Source organism: Camarhynchus parvulus, chromosome 3 (genome assembly GCF_901933205.1).
Source record: "Camarhynchus parvulus chromosome 3, STF_HiC, whole genome shotgun sequence".
Taxonomy (NCBI): domain Eukaryota; kingdom Metazoa; phylum Chordata; class Aves; order Passeriformes; family Thraupidae; genus Camarhynchus; species Camarhynchus parvulus.
The window spans coordinates 69,131,115-69,152,673 of record NC_044573.1 but is presented as its reverse complement, the minus strand read 5'-3'; the positions used below and the strand labels follow the sequence as shown (position 1 = coordinate 69,152,673).

Here is a 21,559-nt window from a genome sequence, read left to right as displayed (position 1 = left end):
AGACTGCAAATCTGTCAGATTTACAAGGAGCAGACGTGGGTATGGGACTGGTACCAGCCAGGTACCAGCCAGGTACCAGTCAGAGTCGACTGTGACGTTTTAATTTGTGTATCAGAAAACAGCACTGGAGCATCACATGGAGCTGTTTGCCGCAAGGAGAGAAGAAACAACCACATAAGAGAGTTCTGCCACAGCAGCCAGGCATAAATCTAGTTTTGACAAAGGACTATAGAAGGTGTCAGTAAGCAATGACTAAATGGGCCAGGAACTGTTTTTTTCATATTTAACCCAATACCCTTCGTAACATTCTTGTAAAGCAAGAATATTTTTTTGTTCTCGTTGTTAGAGAAGAACTGCAACATTAATTATCCTTCCTTGGGGCATAATAAGCCATACTAAAATTAAACCAAACTGAAACAAATTCAGGAGTCCCAGGTCTCCACACCTGCATGTGGTCCACTACACCACAACTCTGTAGTTCACATCAGTCTTCTAACAGCACGGAAGTGCTCTGAAATTCATTTTCAAAAGCACGCATCAGGATCTTCCGACATACACACCCATCACTCCTGCCAGCATCTTCATCCTGGATCCTTATGACTCCTTTCACAAAGGAAGTAATTTCTACACAAGGATCTCTCAAAACTGACAGTTATTGATGCAAACATTAATTCATGCCCTATTAATAACATTAATATGAGTTTGCAATTCTTACATCTCTTCCAAACAGCTTGCTTGAACTTCAGTGTTGGAAAATGACACTGCCAACAGGTCCTACCTCTGAGGTACCACAATACTCAACCGGAACATGCCCAAGACTCCTGTCCATGGGTTTCACAAGGCCGTTTTCTTTCTTTGTTTTTGGTGGGTTTTAAGTCAGCCTTGTTTACACAAATTATCAGAGAGAGTCTGTGTTGTGACAATACCAACAAAAAGCTCCAGGACCCTTCATCTTGTTCCGAGGTGAGGCCAATGCCAGCAAAACCAAAATGGAAATATGACATTAACTGCAGCTGGAAATTTTAATATTTTTATCCTGCCAGTCCAATTGCAGTTCAAGGCTTGTCAGTGTTTCCATGAGCAGCGCAGATTTTATGCATTTATGACTTGGCAGTACAAGGTCAATACAGACTGCCTCTTGGCGTGAAACACACTCCACTGGGAAGCAACCACCCACTTGCTCTGTTGTGAACCATAGCAGTAGAAATAAAGGTTTGAAGTTTTCATAATCTCCACTAAATATGTATTTCACAACACTTACTGCAGCCTGATAGGCAAAAAACAAGTATATAAATTTAACTAGCCAAACAAAAAAAAGTGGTTTTTGCTTTAATTGCATCTGTCACGGTTTAATAATCCCTCAAGGAAACGTGTATGTTTACAAATAAAAATCTCAAAATCCTCTAAGTGCAGCAATATGTGATGCAAGAACTATTCTTTATATGCAGACAGAAATGCAACACATGTAAATGCATGCACAGCCTCACGATGCTGTTAAAACAAGCGGGCACTCCTGACCTACTTCCGAGGCGAGCAGGAGCAGCCTCCCCTCCAGCACTGCCCGCCCACCACAGCTCCAGCGGGGACAGCTGGATCCTCCCCACTTCCCTCGCCAGAAGCAAAGAGCTCTCAAATCAGGCAGGCAGTGGAGATGCAGAAAGCAGGTCAGAGCATCTGAAAGGCCAAGAGTTAAAAATACAAAGTCTATTCCTGAATTACAGGGCACAGAGAAGTTCATTATCCAGCAAATCTAAATCCTTAGCTAGATTCTTCAAGCATCAATATTAAGGCATCAGCTGCCATCTCCTCCTATATATGCCATTATACAAGGAACAATCATCTTCAGACTTCTTTTATTAATTCCACCGTAACATCACTTTGTGCAAAAATAATGTGCATTACTCTTAGTGGCTGAGTACATTTTAAAGCAAGATCTCAAGCAGCAGATAATGGTCTCAATCTCTAAAGGGGCTGAGATAAAGAATACACAAAGATATGTCTGAGCCTACACATACAATTATCTCATCTCTTTTCTTCTCCATCAGAACAGCAATGAAGAACCCATGGACTGACAAATTAAGCCCATGACTCACATTTTACTGAGCAGAAAATAAGTAAGTCAGATTTGAACTTGTCATTTTAGGGGAGAGGGAGGAATTGGAAGCAAGCAATAGTTCTGTTTATACAAGTTCACAGCCTGCAAAATCCCATTCCTGAAAAAAACCACATAGAAATGTGACTGTACATAAATATATATCAAAATCTGTAAGCTGCCTACAGGGGAGAGATTGTCATCTGTAACCTGTTCAAGAGCAATGAAACCTCAGTTCCTGGAGCACAAAAATCTTCACATAACTAATTATTTAGGCACCACATTTCCAGTTTTAGTAACGGCAACAGACAGACAGGCACAGGGCAGCCTTCAAAGCTCCAGTCACTTAAACCTTAGATATCCCACATCCTTTCATTTTGCCTGTGTCTCTTCCTTGAGTAGAAAACATGATTTCTCAACCTCAATGTTGGTGCCCACAGGCAAAATATTTAATAAAGGCAACAAAAGAAAGATGAGTAATGTGCAGCTATTCCTACCTGTCTCATTACTTTACCTGAGCTAAAGGGAAACATAAGAAAATCCATGGACCAAAATAGCTGAGAAGCTGCTGAGCTCCTTCCCTGGAGCATTCAGGGGATCAGAGCAGGTTCCACCTCCCAGGAGAGGAGTTTGGCTGGGAGAGGTGAGAGGCTGCCCCTGACCTCCAGAGAACTAAACATTATTCTTGAAAATAAAAACAAATCACCTAAAGATGAAAGCAGCTACCATCTGAACAATAGACAAGATTGATAACCTTTTTTTTTTGCAAGACAACTTCCTCCTGGAGAGTGTAACAGGTGTCATGGGCTGATTTTTGGGGGCTTAATTTATGGTTGAAGTAGGGAATGTTTAACAGTGAATTGCTGGGTTTAAGTGGTGACCCTCCATCATGCTTAACCAACAGAGGCAGCAGCATCACTCTCTGCCTTTGTCTCTTCACAGTCTGAGTTGTTGCTTCCTATTAAACCACACCCACATCACATAACACAGCTTAACAAATTACCAATATTTTTACATGTGTTATAATCTATGATAAATATAGATCTTTTAATCATACTGTCTCCTTGTGTGGGAGGAAAACAATCATCAATCAGGCAAGCCATCACTTCTTTCTCACAACATGCAACATGTGGAGTAAGTGGGATCTCCAGGAAGCATAAAAAATTAACTGAACTGCTGCAGATTTACAGACTAAAACCTGAGTAATCAAATAATTGTGGTACTTGAAGGTCAAGACCAGAGAAAAAACTGAACTTTCTACATAAGGAACATTCTATAGAGGTAATGTAGAAGTAGGCTCAAAGTTTCAGATTTTGATACAGATTAGAAAAATACATGCATATAGTTTTTATATATACAAATAATTCAATTTTTCATGGAGATTTGTATATGTATAAACTTTGCACCAAGCAAGTGTCAAAACAGAATCTGACGTGAAGTCTTGTTAATATTGGCAAAATACAAAAGAGACCTCAAACAAAACCTGAAAGCCCAGATGCAGCACAGCTCAGCAGTCAGCTCACCAGGTCTACCAACAGCAGAGCAAGGAATCCTAAATTAACAGCAGTAACTAGAGGATGCACAGATCTTTACATCAATGTTTCCCAATCATTTAATTAAGAAAAGAGTTCATTTTAAAATACTTCTGAAAAGAATACCTTAAGAATATTTTATGGTGTTGTCATGTTCATAGCCAGATAAAACCATTTTAAAATGCTGATTGCATTTCTTCTCTATTATATTTGCTAATACATATATATGAAAATTTAATTATATTTCTTGTAATTGTTTTATAGAATAACAGTTAATGTCCTGTCAACCACCAGCCACAAAATAGTGCTTCAGATCAATGAAAGCAAGAATCACACGTGACAGAAGGCAAGACAGAGCTCCAGCTCCCACAGCCCATGTGTTTTATCTGCTTCCCCACACGGGAAGGCTGGAAGACATTTCTTTCCCTTCTCCCAGTTAATTGCCTCTCCTGCTGGTCCAGAGAAATGTGGGATCCAGTGTGGGATCCACTACAGGTTCACTCTGATGTTCAACTCAGAACATCCCTAGTTCCTTCTCACCATCATCCTGTCTTTCTGACTCCACTCTGTTGCACCCAGTTTTCTTCTTTTCTGCATCCTTTTTCCAAGGCACCATCTCTTTGCATTCCCTATAAAACCTTCAGCATTTCACTCGTGGCCACAAGTTAAAACACTGACACATCCACATCCCTCCACAAGTCTTGCCCAGGGCGCAAAGTTAAATGCTTAAGAGATTGCCAAATAAGGGCTAAAAATACAAATCTGGAGTCTCAGTGGATATTAGAAAAGGTTTAAAGATTAGGCATTACCAGAGATTGATACATAAACTAACAGTTTTAACTGAAAATGCATCTCTCTGCTCCTGTTTTGAAAGCATCTATGTAACATGCTTATCACCATCAGTTTCCAAGAATTCAAAAGCTTATTACAACAAGTCCAGAGCTAATGATTTCACATACATACACCAAAATATATTTTTGCAAAGTGAAGAGCATCAAAAAAGCTTGTTAAACCTAGAAAATATTTACCACAATAAGCTTTCAGATCAGCTCATAATATTGAATAAAGCCAGTGTTCAAAGAACACATACATTTAAAAGCACTACAGTAGAGAACACCTAACTTCCCCCTCCAAAATGACGAGTGGCCAAACAAAAAATCCCCAATTGATGCAAATATTAAGAGATGACGGGACAGAGATGAGCTACCCTTCTGCAGGTTTAAGCTTCAAGTTCACACTTAAATTACTTCATTCCCCCTCATATAAAGCAAAACAACCGATTTAACATTAATTGTGTTGGGTGTACACACACATTGATTTATGAGACATATGGCAAAGGACTACAATTACATGGCTGGAATGTGCAGTCAGAGCCTCTTGGGATGTAACAAACATTACAGCAAACAGTAACTGACCTCTTTGGTCTTATTACATATACTAATTCCAGAGTGCATATTTATAGCTGTATTTTAGACTTCTGTACACAGGGAAAGTCTAAACTTAAAAGTCATGTTCCTGGACAAGCCCACTCAGTCTCTGCTGCCTGAGAAATACTTTGTGCAGTTTACTCAGTGATGGTTGCAAACACCTCCTGATGAAGCACACCCTGTTTGCAGCCTCTAGGCAGGGAATGGTTGCTTTGCTCCCGTGCTTGGAGAGAAAGCTATAAAATTACACATGAACGAAGTGTAACAACTAAATAAGGATGGACAAAGGAGCAGACTGCTTCACGTGATTACATGAATAAGGACATGTATAAACCTGCTGCTCCTTCCACACAAACCATCATGCTCAATCAGAGCAGCCTTGGAGTATCCAGGAGTGTGCCGTTACCACAGAGCATCATCACAAACTGATGTGGCATTTAGGAAAGCAAGAGGCACACGTACAAGCAACAAACTTGGATAACTCAAATCAGAGGGAATGATTAGCATATTAAGCAGTATTCACACAGGTCATTAATCACATTAATTACACTTTATCTTGCTGTAATTCAGAACAGCACCTTAAGTTCCCTAAAGTTCCATATCAGTGCTGCCACTGAGCCAAAACTTAGAAGCTTTTTCCATTTCTCTCATGCTCTTGACACAGTATCAACATATAAATATTCCATATTTGAAAAGATACTAAATATTACAAGAATCACCAGTGTTTTCCCTATTCTGTGTTCCTGAAGACTTCACAACACCACAGATTTTTATTCTTACAATAAAACAATAGTTTGTGAATGCAAAGTGAAATCTTTTTCTCAGGTGATTTTTTCAACATCTTAAAGCATACGTCATCTTGGACAAGGAAAGAGGCACATCATTTCAACAAATTTCCTGCAGTTAAATAGCTCACTTTTGAGGAAAGCATTTGTGACACTTCAGATCTAACAGTCCATCAAGATAAATATTTCAAATAGTCAACTCACTTGCATGCTCTTTCTTACTAAACAAGACACTTATATTGCCTTGGAATATGAAATAATTCACACATCCCCAACCAACACCAACAAAGGAAATTCCTGTGTGGATGTGGTGACAGCTGAAAAGACAACCTGACACACAGGTGCCCACAAATGGCCGTGTGGGCAGAGCTGTGTCAGCAACAGCAGCTCTACAGTGCTAAATCAAACACACCTCCAGACTTCCCCTCTTCATGACAGAGACAGTCACATCACAAAGGGACTTCACAGGGTTGGGACCCAACTGGTCTGAACCCAGGCAGTCAATCCAGTGATTCAATCGGAAAATCACAGGAGTAGGAATAAATTATGGTGAGCTCTGAAAGACAGTGAAAATGCTGACATATCTGTACCACTTGTTATAGCTGTCAATGTTTTCAGCTGATTTAATTTTCTTTACTGTTGTTTTTAGAAACAATAGTTTCCACATCCTAAGCAAGGCTCACCCAAGCCAATTATCAACATTCCAGTTGGAAAAAAATTGTTTTCTTGTTTATTCCGGCCAAAACAGCTGGATAGCAGAGACTTGTCTCTCACTCTACAAGTACAGGAATCATTATCACCATTCTCACAAATCCCAGGCATGTGCCAATGGATAGGATTAGCAGGTGCAGGATTTGCTCAGGCAAATCCACAAGGTACCCCCTGAAATAACACTCTCCTCCGGTGGCCCTATTTCTCCCAAAAGCCTGAAGAAAAATCAGCAGGAACAATGGGTTGACATCATAGTACTGGCAACAGGTGTTAAAGCACCAGCCTGAGTGCTCAGCTTCACTCCTTGCCTGAAGACAAAGAGCCCAGCATTTCTCTCATATACTCAGCACTGAAACTGAAATTACTTAATATGGCTTTCAATCTTGCATGTAATCTTTGTTTCTGAGAAACAAGAACTGCCAGCTCTGAAGCAAACATCACCTTCTTACCAGCAGGTCTGCCTACTCTGCCTGGGAAGCAGTGCTGCTCTGAGCACTCTGTCACATCCCTGCACAACCCATTGCTAGTGGTGACAGTTTCTTCAAAACAATAATAAAGCAAAGAAAAAGGCTGTATAAACTGAAATTGTAATTTGACCAAGAGGATTGATAAATTGCTGTATATCTTGCTTTCTCCAAGCCCTACTTGGATGCAAAGATTTTGGACAGAATACTTTAAGGAGCAGATGCCAACATTTTGGAAACAGGTATTTTATTTTAGACCTTAAATACATCCTATTTATTTCAAACTAAATATGGCTTAACCTATACCCATTGCTTAAAAAGTTTATTTATTCATCTGCTTTTTTAACTGATGTTACTACACTTTTTAATCATGCCCAGATTAGAACTAACCTAGAAGAGTCTGTCTTGTCTGCGATCCCTCCCAACTCCATGAGTCCTGTTTCAAGTTCTGGGTGAGGTCAATTTTTAAAAAGGAATTAAGGAAGATGCTATGCTTGAAGGAGCTTTCAGCCAAAACTCTCACTGGCTCAGAGCACACTTGTGTTTAACAGCATCCCAACAGTGATAATACAGGACAGAGGCAGCAAACACAGGCTTAAGAAGGTAGGTCAGCTGTGCTACTCTAAATTGTTCATCTAGGGGTGATGAAAAGGGAAGAAAAGAGGCTTTGGCTGTGTTTTGTTTCCGCAAACACACAGCCCAGGAAGTTGAATATAAAGAATCAACTAAAAACAAATCATCCTTTTAGAAAGGAACTCTTTCTGCAAGCAAAGTAGTTGTCTGCAATCTCCAAGCATCTCCCTATACTACAGAAGGGGACATGAGCTAAACCAACCCCAAGTAATTTTATTACACAAACAATCCTAAGACCAAGAATTTACACCATATACTACATAAACTCTCAAAATCAAATTGCAAGCATAATTTTTAAATTCATGCTGTCTCCATTCACTACCCTGAAACACAAAGTCTGTTTACAACATTTGATGTTAAAAACATATGGAAAATAAAACAAGCTTACCACTTCCAAGGACATATTTGCTCGAACACGCCCAGTGTTGCAGATTTTTTTTATTTAGGGGGAGGAAGAAAAATGTCACAGCGAGCAAAGTTCACGTGTTAACCTGGAGAGGATCCAGGCTCGGTGCTAGAGCAGCAGCAGCTGCTCACACCTGTGCAGGCAGGAGGCTGTTCCTGCACCAGCTCCAAGGCTGAGGGGCTGCATGGCCCAAACTCGCTCAGAGCAGTGCCCAGCTCACTCACCAGAACGTCCCCAGAGCCCGCTGGCAAACTTCTCTGCCTTAACCGATGAGAGCTACTGATTAATCTATGCACTGCTCCTCCCTCACCCGAGTTACTGCCGTGAGCTTATGATCAAACTGGTTTTACTACCATGTAAAGCCTATTACTCACAATACAACTATTTACAAAACTAAGATAGCAATAAATGAAATAAAACAAGGAACTTCAGTTCTTAAAAAAAACTTCTCAGCTACGTAGAGACAAAAACCTTAAGAAAATAAGCAGAAGGATGAATACGAAATCATCACTTTCAGTTATCAACACAACAGGTGTCTGGAGAGTGAACAGAATTACTCAAATAAATCAACAAAAACGAATCTTAGTCCATCTTGTCAAAGTAAATGCAAAAAAGGAGTTAAGACTCATTGGGCCAGAGAAAAGAGGGAGGTCTGGGGAATTTCCTGAAGGAGAGGAGGCCTGGACTCTTAATCTTTACTTTCAGAGAACTGAAAGTAAAGTCTATATAAAGTCTAAAAGCAAACAGAGGTAAAACCCAACCCAAAATCAAAGTCTTCCACATTCCACACACATTAATATCTCAAAAAACCTCACACATTTAATCTAGCAGCATTACTACAGTTCTCTAAATCACATTGGAAACAAACGAATGTGTGCACATTTTTCACCATGATGGATTTTAGAAAGGAAAAGCTGCTCTCAAAGAAAACAATAAAAGTCTGCAAGGTTCCATTGCTAAATCCTTTCAGGAATTTATGAAGTTGTTTATTTTAAATTGCCCATACAGGAAGAAGCAGATAAATGGCAATAACAATGTCAGAAACAAGAACTCTATTTCAACCCCACTCAAAGAGGATATGCACACAGTTTAACCAGGAATTTCAGACTAGGTTTTGTTAATAACACTGGAAATGCGTGCACTCCAAAACCCAGCTCTGCAATACAGGCAGAACATCTTTAAGAAGCTGCAGCACTGAAAAGTGAATTCAAGGAAATGAGCTTCACAAGTAGGCAGTGTAATTTTTTGCTTGCACTTTTTTTTAACCTGCTTGTATTTAACTGTACATTTACCACCATCTCCTGGTTTTAGGACTGCTTTGGACATCCCACACACAGAGTTCACAGCCAACTTTTACAACACCTCCCACTCCCCACCCCACTCAGTGGCACTGCACAGTGGTATCTGAGGAGGTTTCAGAAGCTTTATGGGGTTCCCTTCAATTGAGACTACCAGTTCTCTTTCTTTTAAAGTAAAATGATACAAGTCAGCACCAACACCTGCACCTTTTGGGATAGACCATCTCAGACTGCTCATTAACCCAAGCAAATGATGGGCTCACAGAAAACATTCTGGTCCCAGCTGGCACCAGGAACCAGACATAACCAAGCTCTGGTCATTCTCCAGGATCTCCCCATCAATATGGAAAATGCTTGGGTAGAAGCCATAAAAACCCAACCAAAAAGTTACCAGATGATGTCATAAGGTACCAAGCATCAACATTACATCAGTATCCACAAGAAGCTTCCATCAATTCCCTTCTCCACAGGAGTGCTTCAAAGTCACATAGTGCTTAGCACACCCACACTGTACAACAAATTAACCCAATTAAAAATACAGTCTCAGCTTCCTCTGCTGCACTTCTGACAGCAAAGACCCAACTGCGTGAAACAAGCCTACCATCACAATTTAAAATTATTTTGCATATTTAGAAGACTTGAGAAATAAAAGGAAGACATAATCAAAAATCTATTTCCTGCTTTAACAACCCAAGATGAAGCTGACAGCACTTAGTCATACTTCAGACAGAAAAGATGCATTTGTCAAAGCATGAGAAGTGGCATAAAATGGCAGTAAATCCTATGTATGGGCAGAGCCCATAAGGAGGGAACAGAAGGGGACTGATCTGCTTTAGCAGTGAGGATACAGTCTGAATCTGGGGCATCCAACATATTCAGGCAGCATGCAGCAATAATCCTCCTGTCCACATTTCGCTTGTCCTTCTAACAGGCAAGAAGCAGCCTTGCACTGCCCAGCAGCCAAGGACAGTTTGCAGCTGGCACCAAGGCAACAAGCTCTTTTCCTGCCCTCACACAGGATGAAGAAGAGATAAACTAACAAAATTAGCAGAAACAAACTAGCTTGAATTAGAACCTTCTTCCCAATTCTCTTCCAGTTGATGAAAATCAAAGGCTTTTATTTCTTAAAAAAAAAATAATTTATCTTGTCTAATAACATCTAACATTTGAAAAAGAAAACATGTTTGTCTTTACCCAGTTTAATCTGTCATATTTATTATGTTTTTAATTTTACACAGGAAGGCAAATCTGGTGGGTAACACATGCACTTTCAGCTTCAAATTTTAATATTTTCCAGATCAGCACAAATTAAAATTAACCATCCATGGAGAGGCTATATCCTGGCCACAGTTCAATTTTTAACAAACCAGTGTGTATATATATGTCACCAATAAGCCACAAATTTTACCACATAATGCATTCAGGCCAGATCCTCATTTAATGCATGAAATAACACTCATAACAGGAGAGTAAGATGATCCTTTCAGGAAGTGATGAATATTTAAGTAGAGCCCGAGAATTTTGCAACCAAATATGTAAAACTTAGTGCAACCCTTAGTACTGCTCACAGAAATTTGTGCTCTCTGGTCACATTTCTGTCCTCTTTCAGACTTTTGTGCTCCTTCCCTTTCATGTGGGTCATGAGAAGTCAGCAATACTCATTTCTTGTCAGCATCCTCACAGTTCTTACCACTCCCAATGGTGGTGGCTGCTCTCAGCAGCAAACCAATAAATCCATCTCTCCAGGGACTTTCCTCATCCATAGGGCCAAAGTCCAGCCCTGCTTGAGCTCATTTCCACCCCCTCCAGCAGGCCACCCACGCCTTGCAGGTGTTAACAGCACGCCAGGCCAAGAAGGGGCATTTGAGTTTAGCTGCTGAAGCTTGGTACTTGCAGCAGTCTGGTCACAGAAATATTCCATAGATCCTGCAGCATGATCCAACAACCCACCACAGCAGCAAATGAGCATGGTTTGAGAGGAGGCACAACAAACAAACAACAACAACAACGCACCACCAAAACACTTTTCTGCAACAGCTTTCCCAGAAATATTCTCTCAAACTATCCTTACCTGTAAATTAACTTTTACAAAGAAACTGTAATTAAATTGACCATGAAGCAAACACACAACTGTCAGCTTCCTAACAATTAATGCTTTCCCATGATCTCACCACTGCACAACAGCCTTCCAGCCTAAACATATCATCTTGAAGAAAAGTTCCCAAGATCAGCCTCATAACTGCACTCAGCTCCAGCACCAAGAAGGCAAGTTACCCCTGTTGTCATGAAACAAAAGTGATCATTTTCTTCTACACAACTTCCCTTCTGCTTCTCCAAACCCCTACACCTTCTGGAACACTGACTGTCCTCTGTAATTCAGGACATCCGACCACGCCATGGACATATGAACAGCTGGAAAGTTAAAAATACCTGCAGCTGAGATGTCAGGATGAAAATAATTTTAAACAAAGTTTATAAAAGCCACAGCTGCAGAAGGGCAAGAAAAGACACAACAAGCATGGTAATTAACACAGAAACATGTCACATCTGACCCAGGACAAGTTGCTGACACACAGAGCAGCAAAGAGCCAAGGCTGATGCTTTCTCCCGACACAGCACTTGAGAGCTAATTAAGAACATCAGCACAGTGACCATCAAACACCACTTGAGGTCAAATTACTATTTATACAGGACTCAAAACCCAAAAATTACTTTGAACTAAACTACCAACAACTTGAAAATGTTAGACAAGTGAAAAGCATTTGTACAAACTTTCCAGTGGTAGGAGACCCTCTCTGAGAACAACTGGATTGTTCCCATCAGTTTTAAAAGGAAAATCTTAAAACCCCTCACAGTAAATCAGAAAATAATAATTTTACTTTTTCAATTTTTCAGAAAAATTGTCAAATTTAAAGTAAGTGTAAAGAAGTGTTTATAGCACTGGACCAATATCCCCTTGGGTTTTTGCAACATGAAAGTATCATAGTAAGATACAATGGAAAATTCTGGTTTGCAAGGAATTAATTTCACTTCAAAAGGGGCAGGAATACCTACATTCACTTGGACTATATGGAAGTGTTACACCAAGGAGTTTGTAGAGTCACAAAAAAGGCAGTGCCAGCAGCAGAGTCCAAGGTAAAACAGAACTGCCCCTTCAAATAAAGCAGCTCGATCCAGGCTGAAGAATCCACATCAGCACAGCCTGAGGATGCAGTTTTTCATTACAGAGGAGCTGTGACCCCACTTTGCCAACTCTCTCACGGCTGGATGTCTTCTGCAAGGGTAGGTTTAGGGGTTTTTTATATTCTTGTTTTTTTAATCAGTTCATCACAATAAAGCAGGTAACCATGGCTACAGACGACTTGGTTGAAGTCAGAGTGACACAGAACACATAATGCAAGGATACAGGCCAAAATAAATGCTAAAGTAAGAACAGACAGCAGAAGTTAATTTTAAAAAATCTTCAAAAGCATATTAAAAAAATGTTAGCACCTTGAATGTCTTCCCATTACAAAAAAAAAAAAACAAAAACATCCTGTTACAAATACAACTTCTGTGTATTCCAGCTATTTCAGTAACAGTGACCCAGCCACACCATCACAGTAAAATCAAGGCAATGCAGAAAACTCACCTTCACAAAATTGTCAGGGAACATGCCCCTTCTGCCATTTAACTCCCCTTCCAGCCATCCTTCTTCCTCCAGTTTTTTCACATTCCTGATGATTTCCCCAACTCGGATTGTTAACTCATCATCGTGCACTGCATCATAGTCATATTCCACAATGTAGTCCACTAAAAAGAAAAAAAAACACGCACAATGAATACAACCCAGACTGGGAAATGCAACTTGAAAACCATGCATGTTCAAAAGGAAAACCTAACAATGAACGCTAACAACAAGCATCTCCCTTCACAGCAATGCTCATTTGTGAACTGTGACATTCCCACGTATTTTTGAGAGGGAGAAACAATTGGATAGTCACCTATTAGAATAAAGTAAATTTAGGAAGAGGACACCAGGTCATATTTTTGTGGTGGTGGGTAGGTTTTTGTTGATGACTGGTGAAGGAATTGCTGGCAATGTTTTTTTTTCCCCACCAAGTTCCAGCTGAAGATTTACCAATTATGAATCACTGCCCACAGGGCAAGTGCTTCTGACTCAGTGCCCATTTGGGGCCAAGAATCAGATGCTGTGTGTATGGTACATACTTGCAATGCTTTGTTAATCCTCATACTTGAGCCTGCTACTATGTTTGCAAAAAACTAATTGCTGTGCATGCAGAAGTTTTGCAGGTTTGATCCAAGAAATTCAATACAGCCAGAAGGTGTATGATTGCCAATATCATACAACCTAAATTGCAAATATGTAAAAAAGGACCCTCCTTCAGAGTCATTTGGTTTGTGTGAAGTAGAATAAGCAAGTGAGCTTTATTTTTGATACAACTAAGTTTACTCAGAGGAGCACAGCAATGTATTCACACACTTGTCCATCTGTTGCACAAGATCCATGAGAGTTGCTCACTGGCAGCTTGAGGCTTGTTTGGCAGTAAAGACCCATTTGTTCATCAAGAAATTCTGTTCATGCCTGAAATTTCCACAAACCTGCAGCAATCAAATAATCTTCCCTCTCACTCAAATTCAGTCAAATATCCAGGCACTGCCAAATGTTAAAACACTGCCCTCAATGAAACCTCCCTCTCCTCTGCAGATCACAATGCACAAGAGCACAAGGTTAAAACACAGAAATTCTGAAAGGTTGTGGAAGTTTTTTTTCCCAGGTTAATCTATTTTATCAGTGCATAATAATACCCAACAATTAATTAAAAAATGAAGGAATCAAATAGGAAGAAGCATTATTTCCTTGTTATTGAACTTAAGGCTGCATTAAACCAATGTGTAATTCTGATCTGTGGGCAGTTTTAATTACAAGTGCAGCTGCAGTGATTGCAATTAAGCCTTTATCCCTCTGCTGCCTATGGGCAGCCAGAAAACCCTTAGTAAAACACCAAACTATATGATGGTGTCATGAATGCAAGAGATGCTTGAATGATATGTCAGGCAAACTATTTTCTGAATGCACCCTTTAACAAAGGAACCAGTAGATATCAACATGAAGATTTAATTTTGCCAGAGTTAATTTGAAGACTTTTGAAGACTTAATTTTTAAACTTTCTTCCTTTAATGAAAAACAGTAATTTTCTTCCTTATGAACAGAAGTCATCACCAGAGTTATCTGCCTATGATATGCACCTGGAACTTCTAGCACATCTTTCTGTACTGTAGATATTTATCTTTGCCAAATGTACTCTTTATGCTTGTTTCAAAGCATCATATTCCCCCATTACTGCCTGCAGCAAGCAGAGTAGTTCTGTCTTGCTTCTGCACACAATTGTCTCTTGAGTGGCTGACAAAATATTGCCAAACACACAGGAAATTCTGACAGTCACAAATCGTAAAGACAATAGCCATTCATCACCTAAGAGTCTGCAAATGAAAACATCACCTTCCAACCAACGCAACTCAGCCATTCTGGAAACCTATAAATGTAGAAAAATGTAAGAAATATCCATGTCACATATTTCTCTCATGATACACTGTTTTGAAGCACACTAGCAGACAGCATATCCCATAGAACAGCTTTACAAAGCTAAACATGGGAAATGGATCACAACAGAGTGTCAGTCATGGCAAATGCTCACAGCAGCAACTTGAACAGCCAAACACCTGGTCCTTTTTCCACAGCAGCAGTACATAATCACACCCACACTGTGTCAACATGAACCAATTCTATTGAAAGTTTATTTATTCCCTTGGAAGAACGTTCCTGTATCTGTGTTTGAAATGCACAGAACATTCATTTGGTCACCTTTCCAGACTACAAAACACTTGGTCAGGCCAACAACAAATAGAGAACCTGAAAAACCTCCCAGTCATCATCCATATGTCTTTATGTTCCAAAGACAAACAGCAGTAAACAATCATCAGCTTCTTACACTTGAAACTGAGGCGCTGAATTTCCTCCTGTATTTGTGAGTGATACCCAAAACCACCCTTGCTCTCATGGATACATAGAGAAAACAGGTATGAATACTGTTGCCTTGTCTGTGGAAGTGGAAGGGACCATGGGGAATGTTAAAATAGTTTCATCCCATAGATTTTTTTCATATGATGGCAGAGGATCAGCAAGGAGCTACACATCCCATGTCTTGCTTCCATATGGTCCTCAAGAACACTTACAAGTTTTGCTTTTCAATACCAGCAGGTAGCACTAGTTGAATCACCTGGGTGATGGGCAAGAAACCTCTGTACTGCTGAAACAATCCCGATTAAATAAATCTCTGAAAAATACTAGAGTATTATATTTACCCAAGTAAAAACAGAGTCCAGCAATGACAGAAAATGTTTTTAAGGAATCACAACTCCCAATAATAACACTAACTAGAAATTACATTTGTTCACTGATTATAATTAATGCTTGTACTAGTTCTGAATGCTTCAGGTTCTCACTTCTAAAAGTTTTACTCAAGAACAGATACGTTGCAATCAGTCAGCAGTAAGGTGGATTCCAGCAGTATAAGCTGGTCAAAACTGTTTTTAAAAATTCCCAACTGGTAGAAGGTGCAGAACCCCTCAGCAACACAAGCTATCAAACCCCCCTATCTTATCTGCCCTCTGCTTTTTACACTGCTTTCTCCTTTTGAAACCTCACTCAAATCAATTATCTGGAGCTTAAAGTCCATAACGATCAAGTCTCAAATGAAAAATAGTCTTAGGCTTAAGCAGGAACACTGTGAGGTTTACTGTGCTTTTCTAGCACATCCAGAAACACTAAAGTTCACCTGAGAGAGGGAGACAACTTTCTCCTGAGTTTTCACAGTATCTGCATACAAGGAAAGGCTGAAAGAACTGGGAAAAGGCTCAAGGATATCTCATCGATCAGGGTGTGGAAAAGACCAAGCAGTGCCCAATGAAAACACAAGAGGCAGTGGGACAAAATGAAAACAAACAAATGCCACTTAAACATATATAAACACAGTCATCCGATGACAGCTTTCTGACATACTCAGGAAACCTTCCAGATGGTGTTTTTTGAAGGTTCTGACCTATTTTCAGGGGCAACTGAGTGATTAAAATCAACAGAGCTACAAAAAAAATTGACTGGATATATTTGGAGGAAGATGGCTCTGTGGGAGGGGTCTGCTCAGCTCGTGCTTTTTAATAAGATAATAACCTCACTAACAAAACAAGAGTGAAACAATTAGGTTGGACATTAGGAAGAAATTCTTCATAAAAGGGTGAAAAGAATGCTCATATATTGGAACGGCCAGCCCAGGGAGATGTTTAAGGGAAGACTGAATGTGGCACTTAGCGGTCTGGATGGTGTTTGGTCATAGGTTGGATTCCATGATCTCAGAGGTCTTTTCCAACCTGGCTGATTCTGTGATAAAACACACCAAACCCATCAAAGTCAGTCACCCCAGTCAGCAGCAGCTACAGACTACATTATTCCCCACAGCACAAAGTGTCCTACCCAACACCTCTGACAAAACAGCTCCCACTGTCAGCCAAGACAGCAACACTGCCTGCACCAGGCATTCAGCCACTGCTGGCACAGTTGGACTCCCCACTTGTCCAAATCTTACACAACGAGCTCTTCTGCCAGCCACATCCCAGTGCCAAGGCAGAGGCCCAGTCTCCCAAAAAGCATGGCCACATTATACCCATCTTCTCTGATTTTAAACAAAGGACGCCTTCAGCTACTCAGACACTTTCTGAAGTTGCCTATAAGAGGTAACTAAGTCCCTCTGGTAGCCCTAAAATAGAAATCAAAACACAAATCAAGGAAGAGTGGAAAATATATCAAAATTCTAGCATGCCTGTGTCTTCAATAGAAATAGGCACTCATCCAGCAAAGAGCACAATTTTACATTCTTGGTACTTTGTTTAGGGTATTACAATGTTGTCAGAACCCAGTGACTTTTCTGTAGTAGACAAAAAAAAGATAAACCAGATTTAAAATAAATTCCATTAAAAACACACTTTAATAGCTTATACATTTTTTTAAAAAGAGGGGAGAGGGATTAATCAGATGACTGAAATCCTTGTATATACTGGGAAGCCTTGCTGAAACCTGCTGCAGGCCTGGAGGGACAGAGTCCAATGTGAAGCAGCAAGAATTGCTGTGGTGCTCCATGAAGGTCTCTTCAGGCAGGTTTCAGGCCAGTTCAAAGTCATTTATTGGAACAACAACCCTGGAAAGTCATGTGACCTCCAGAAGTACCTTGCCAGCAGAACTGCAGTTATGTTAGAAACAGTTCTGCTTTTCCAATTTATCAAAAGACACAGTTGCTAAAAACTTCATTAGTACTGTTATTTCCACTTGTACATTTATCACGTAAAACCTGCCAAGTTTTGTCTCTTATAAAACAAAGCCTAACAATTTTGTTATTATGTATGAATAGAGTTACAAAGATATTTTCTTTTATAGTAGACCAAATTTAGACTAAAGACAAAAGACCACAGAGGACACAATCTTACCCTTTTCACTACCACACTCTTCTTCACAACTCTTTCAAAATTAGGTGCTGAATTTAAGGAGAATGATCTTTCCAACTGCTTTCCCACAAAAATGCTTCTACCATTTATGAGCTACAGGAATTCCAGCTGGTTTAATACCAATATAATAGTATATGTTCAGCCACCGAAGACAGACCTTAACACTGAAAAAGTAGCTCAGGTGTTTAAATGCTGAACAATGAAAACACTTCCGTAAGTGTCAAACATAAGACGTGGTTACAAGAATATTTTCTTTCCACTTCAATACCATATAATTTCCTGTCACCCTGACCTGAGTCACTGATGACAACCCAGATGCTTAAATAGACAGGCCTGACAGACTTCCCATTACCTTTAAAATTCTAGCTCCTGATCTCAAAACTGTGAGTTTTGTCTACAAAGCTCTCCTGTAAAGACACATGCACAAGGTGAGCACCAGGGTTTGGGAACCAAAGACAAATCCCTCCTGGCCAAGAGCACCCGCTGCTCTGCAGCCAGGTTTCCTCCAGGCTCTGCATCTGCTTCACACTCCTGATTACAAATGACCAGAATGACCGGTTCCCCCAAGATCCAGGTATTCCTTTGGGGTACAGATGTAGATTTGCTCTCCCTCAATCTGAGGAGGGGAGTGCCTCACATTTCCCACTATCAGGGAAACCACTCTGAGCACTAGTCTTGTGCAAAAGTCCTTCCCTTCACACCCCAATAACCATCCAACTGAGAAACACCTGAGGGACTGAACCTTGAACAGATGCAAACATTCAGTATTTCCTACTTCCCTTCTCATGGTGCCCAATAAAGCTACATCACCAACAGAGAGTGGGGAAACCCACAGAGCTGTACTTCCAAGACAGCTTAACCCAAGGATGTTGTGATCCCCTGCTTTCTTCTGTGTGTATTCAGTGGTCCCTTCCCCTGCTCTCTGCTTAAATTAGTAGTTATGTATAATACTGGGGAATCAGATAAAGAAAATAGTTCAAGAGAAAGCTTGTAGTGACAACTTTCTGCAAGTTTATCTCCTTAAGACGTCTCACTGCAGGGTCAGACATAGGACTGCTTCAAACCCACTTTAGATCAACCTCTACATCCCTGTTACATCCCAGATCAGGAGCACCCTGCTCAGTGAAGCTCCAAACCGCCCTCATTTGTGGTGGCTCAGTTCAGTGTGGAACAATCTCACAAAGTAATCTGGAATTGTCACTGAAACTAAACCCAGGAACACACTTAATGCACATTAATCTTTAACAGGCCTTGTGTTCATGGGACAAGACTAAAACTACAATGATATAAAAATGTCCAAAACTTGAAATCTGAATATGGTCCCTCACGTGAGCAATTTCCCCCTACAGATCCACTCAACTTGCCCCTCACCACTTGCTGCTTTGCTCAAAGCCAATATCTGCCATGAAATCACATCCTAACATAACACATCATTGATAAAAGGCCACTGGATTCCTGTCAGCTCTGATGGTAAGGATGCAGTTCCATGCTATTAAGAAACTGAACAAGTGTAATTAGCTAATGGAGACCAGGGAGTCCACACATATTTAACTGTACAGTCACCAGTTTTGAGCCACACCACACAGAAGAGCAGACATTTCACTGAGCTGAGCCATGCAGAGCCATCACACTCACATTCCACGTGCAGGACTTACAAACACTTGCATCACAAGGGCTACTGCAAGCATTGAGCATCACCAATGAGATGTTTTACCTTCACAGGAGCTCAGGAGGTCGGGTGTCTCCTGTACAGCCCCTGGAGTGGCAGTGACACATGGCAGTGACACATGGCAGAGCCATTTCTACCTGTGCCTCCTCCCCAGGGAGCCACACCAGTTGTGCCAGCTCCAGTCCAGATAAACAGCTTTATACCAAAGCAGTCACACCTCCTCCTGCTCCTGAAGCTTTGATCCCATGTGCCAGCCAAGCAAACTCTGCTGCCACAAGGAAGGGATGTGGCAGAGGAGGTTCTCTGCAGTTTAAGACAATGCTGACCTCATTTATTCAAATATTGACTTATGGTCTTATTTTAAGCAAAATGCCCAGAGCCATGAGAATTCTTTCATTAGTTTATAATAATACAACACAATGCCAATAGAATAGAAATATTTTCATGCTGTTTTATGTACATTTTCTTTTAAGCATACACAATTCCCAAATAGCTGTAAGCTAATTATTCCAGTCATGGATTATTTAAAAGACAGAGAACCTGAATCTGTACAATTTATTAGTTCAGGTTGCTGGGCAAACAAACAATCCTTTCAAGCAGGATGCCTCCAATACATACAAACACACAGTGTTGGACCCAAGCTGATTCTACATAATACCAGCTCAGCTATGTCCACCCAGTCTCTGGAAGCACCACAAACACCGTGCTGTCACCCTGTGGGGACTCAGTTTGGATACAACAGGATTTGCTCTGTTTAAAGTAACTTCATGTTGAAGTGAGTATGAGCCTTCACTCTCTCTTCAACGCACCCCATCTCAGAAGGCTCAGCAGTTCAAAACAGCATTAGATGAGCGAGGGCAGTCAGACACTGCTGCACTCAGGCTAAATTCCCAACAAACCCCTTTCTGCTTCCTCAGCACATGGGCTGACCAGCCAGAACGGCTGGATATGTGATGGTTTACAAGACCTGTTAAAAACTTAGTAAGTACTCTCTAATGCTTACACTGAGTATATTTTAAACTGCTATAAAGATAGCTTTTAGGAAAAAAAATAATTAAGTCAGAATAAACACACACCACAGAGAAAACCAGCAACAACAAGCAAACCAAAAAATGGCAACAAAGCAACTTTGAAACTTAGTATCTCCTATCTCATGTGAGTCTTTGCTTCCCCACACTTGAGCATCAACAGCCCAGCTACTGTCAGCTTCCCACGTCAAGTCCTTTGAGCTAAAGGGAAAAAAAACTACCATTGCAAGAGAGGAAGGAACAAGCTGGCACAAAGGCACTTCTGCTATTTTCCTATTTGGTCTCACCACATTTTCTCCTTTCTAGTGATAACTACCTTATTGCATCCTTTCAGTATATACTTTTTCCCAAGGTCTGTACTGACAGGACTAGAGGCACTGGTTTTAAACTGACAGAGGAGAAATTCAGACTAGACTTCAGGAAGGAAATCCTGCTGTTGAGGGTGGTGAGACAGCACCTGGAGCTGGCTGGGGATTGTACTGTCTGAGAGTTTGTGATTTGGATGTCAGTGGCATTGCAGTGAGAAGGTATTTTTGGGAGAAGCGTTTAGTGGCTGAAATTAATTTCAGTTTGGCCAACTTTTGCAGAATTTCCTGTCAGCTGTAAAGGTAAAATCAAAAGTGTAAGTAAGAAACTTCAGTGAGGTATATGAGAGATCTCATGGATTATAAGAAATCTGTGAAAGTTACAGGATGTCTCTGAAAAAGAACATGCTAATGGCAGGGATTTGTTAATTTATTTGTATGTTTTATAACAAAAAACATCATAAAATACGTTTGTGCCTGAATCACAGGATAGCTTGGATGACCTTTAAAGAACATCCATGGGCAGGGACACCTGCCACCAGACCTGGTTGCTGCAAGCCCCATCCAGCCTGGCCTTGAACACTTCCAGAGATGAAACATCTGCAGCTTCTCTGAGCAGTCTCTGCCAGTGTCTCAAGTCTGTGACACGGCAA

The 21,559-nt window shown here is 40.5% G+C and overlaps 1 protein-coding gene across 1 annotated transcript in view; it reads right to left on the bottom strand.

The window, feature by feature from the left end:
• CD2AP (CD2 associated protein) overlaps positions 1-21,559 on the bottom strand; it is a 74,224-nt gene that overhangs the window by 39,572 nt on the left and 13,093 nt on the right. Inside the window, exon 2 of the mRNA XM_030945022.1 lies at positions 12,980-13,140. Coding sequence (XP_030800882.1) covers positions 12,980-13,140 — 161 coding nt within the window. The remainder of the gene's footprint in view (positions 1-12,979; positions 13,141-21,559) is intronic.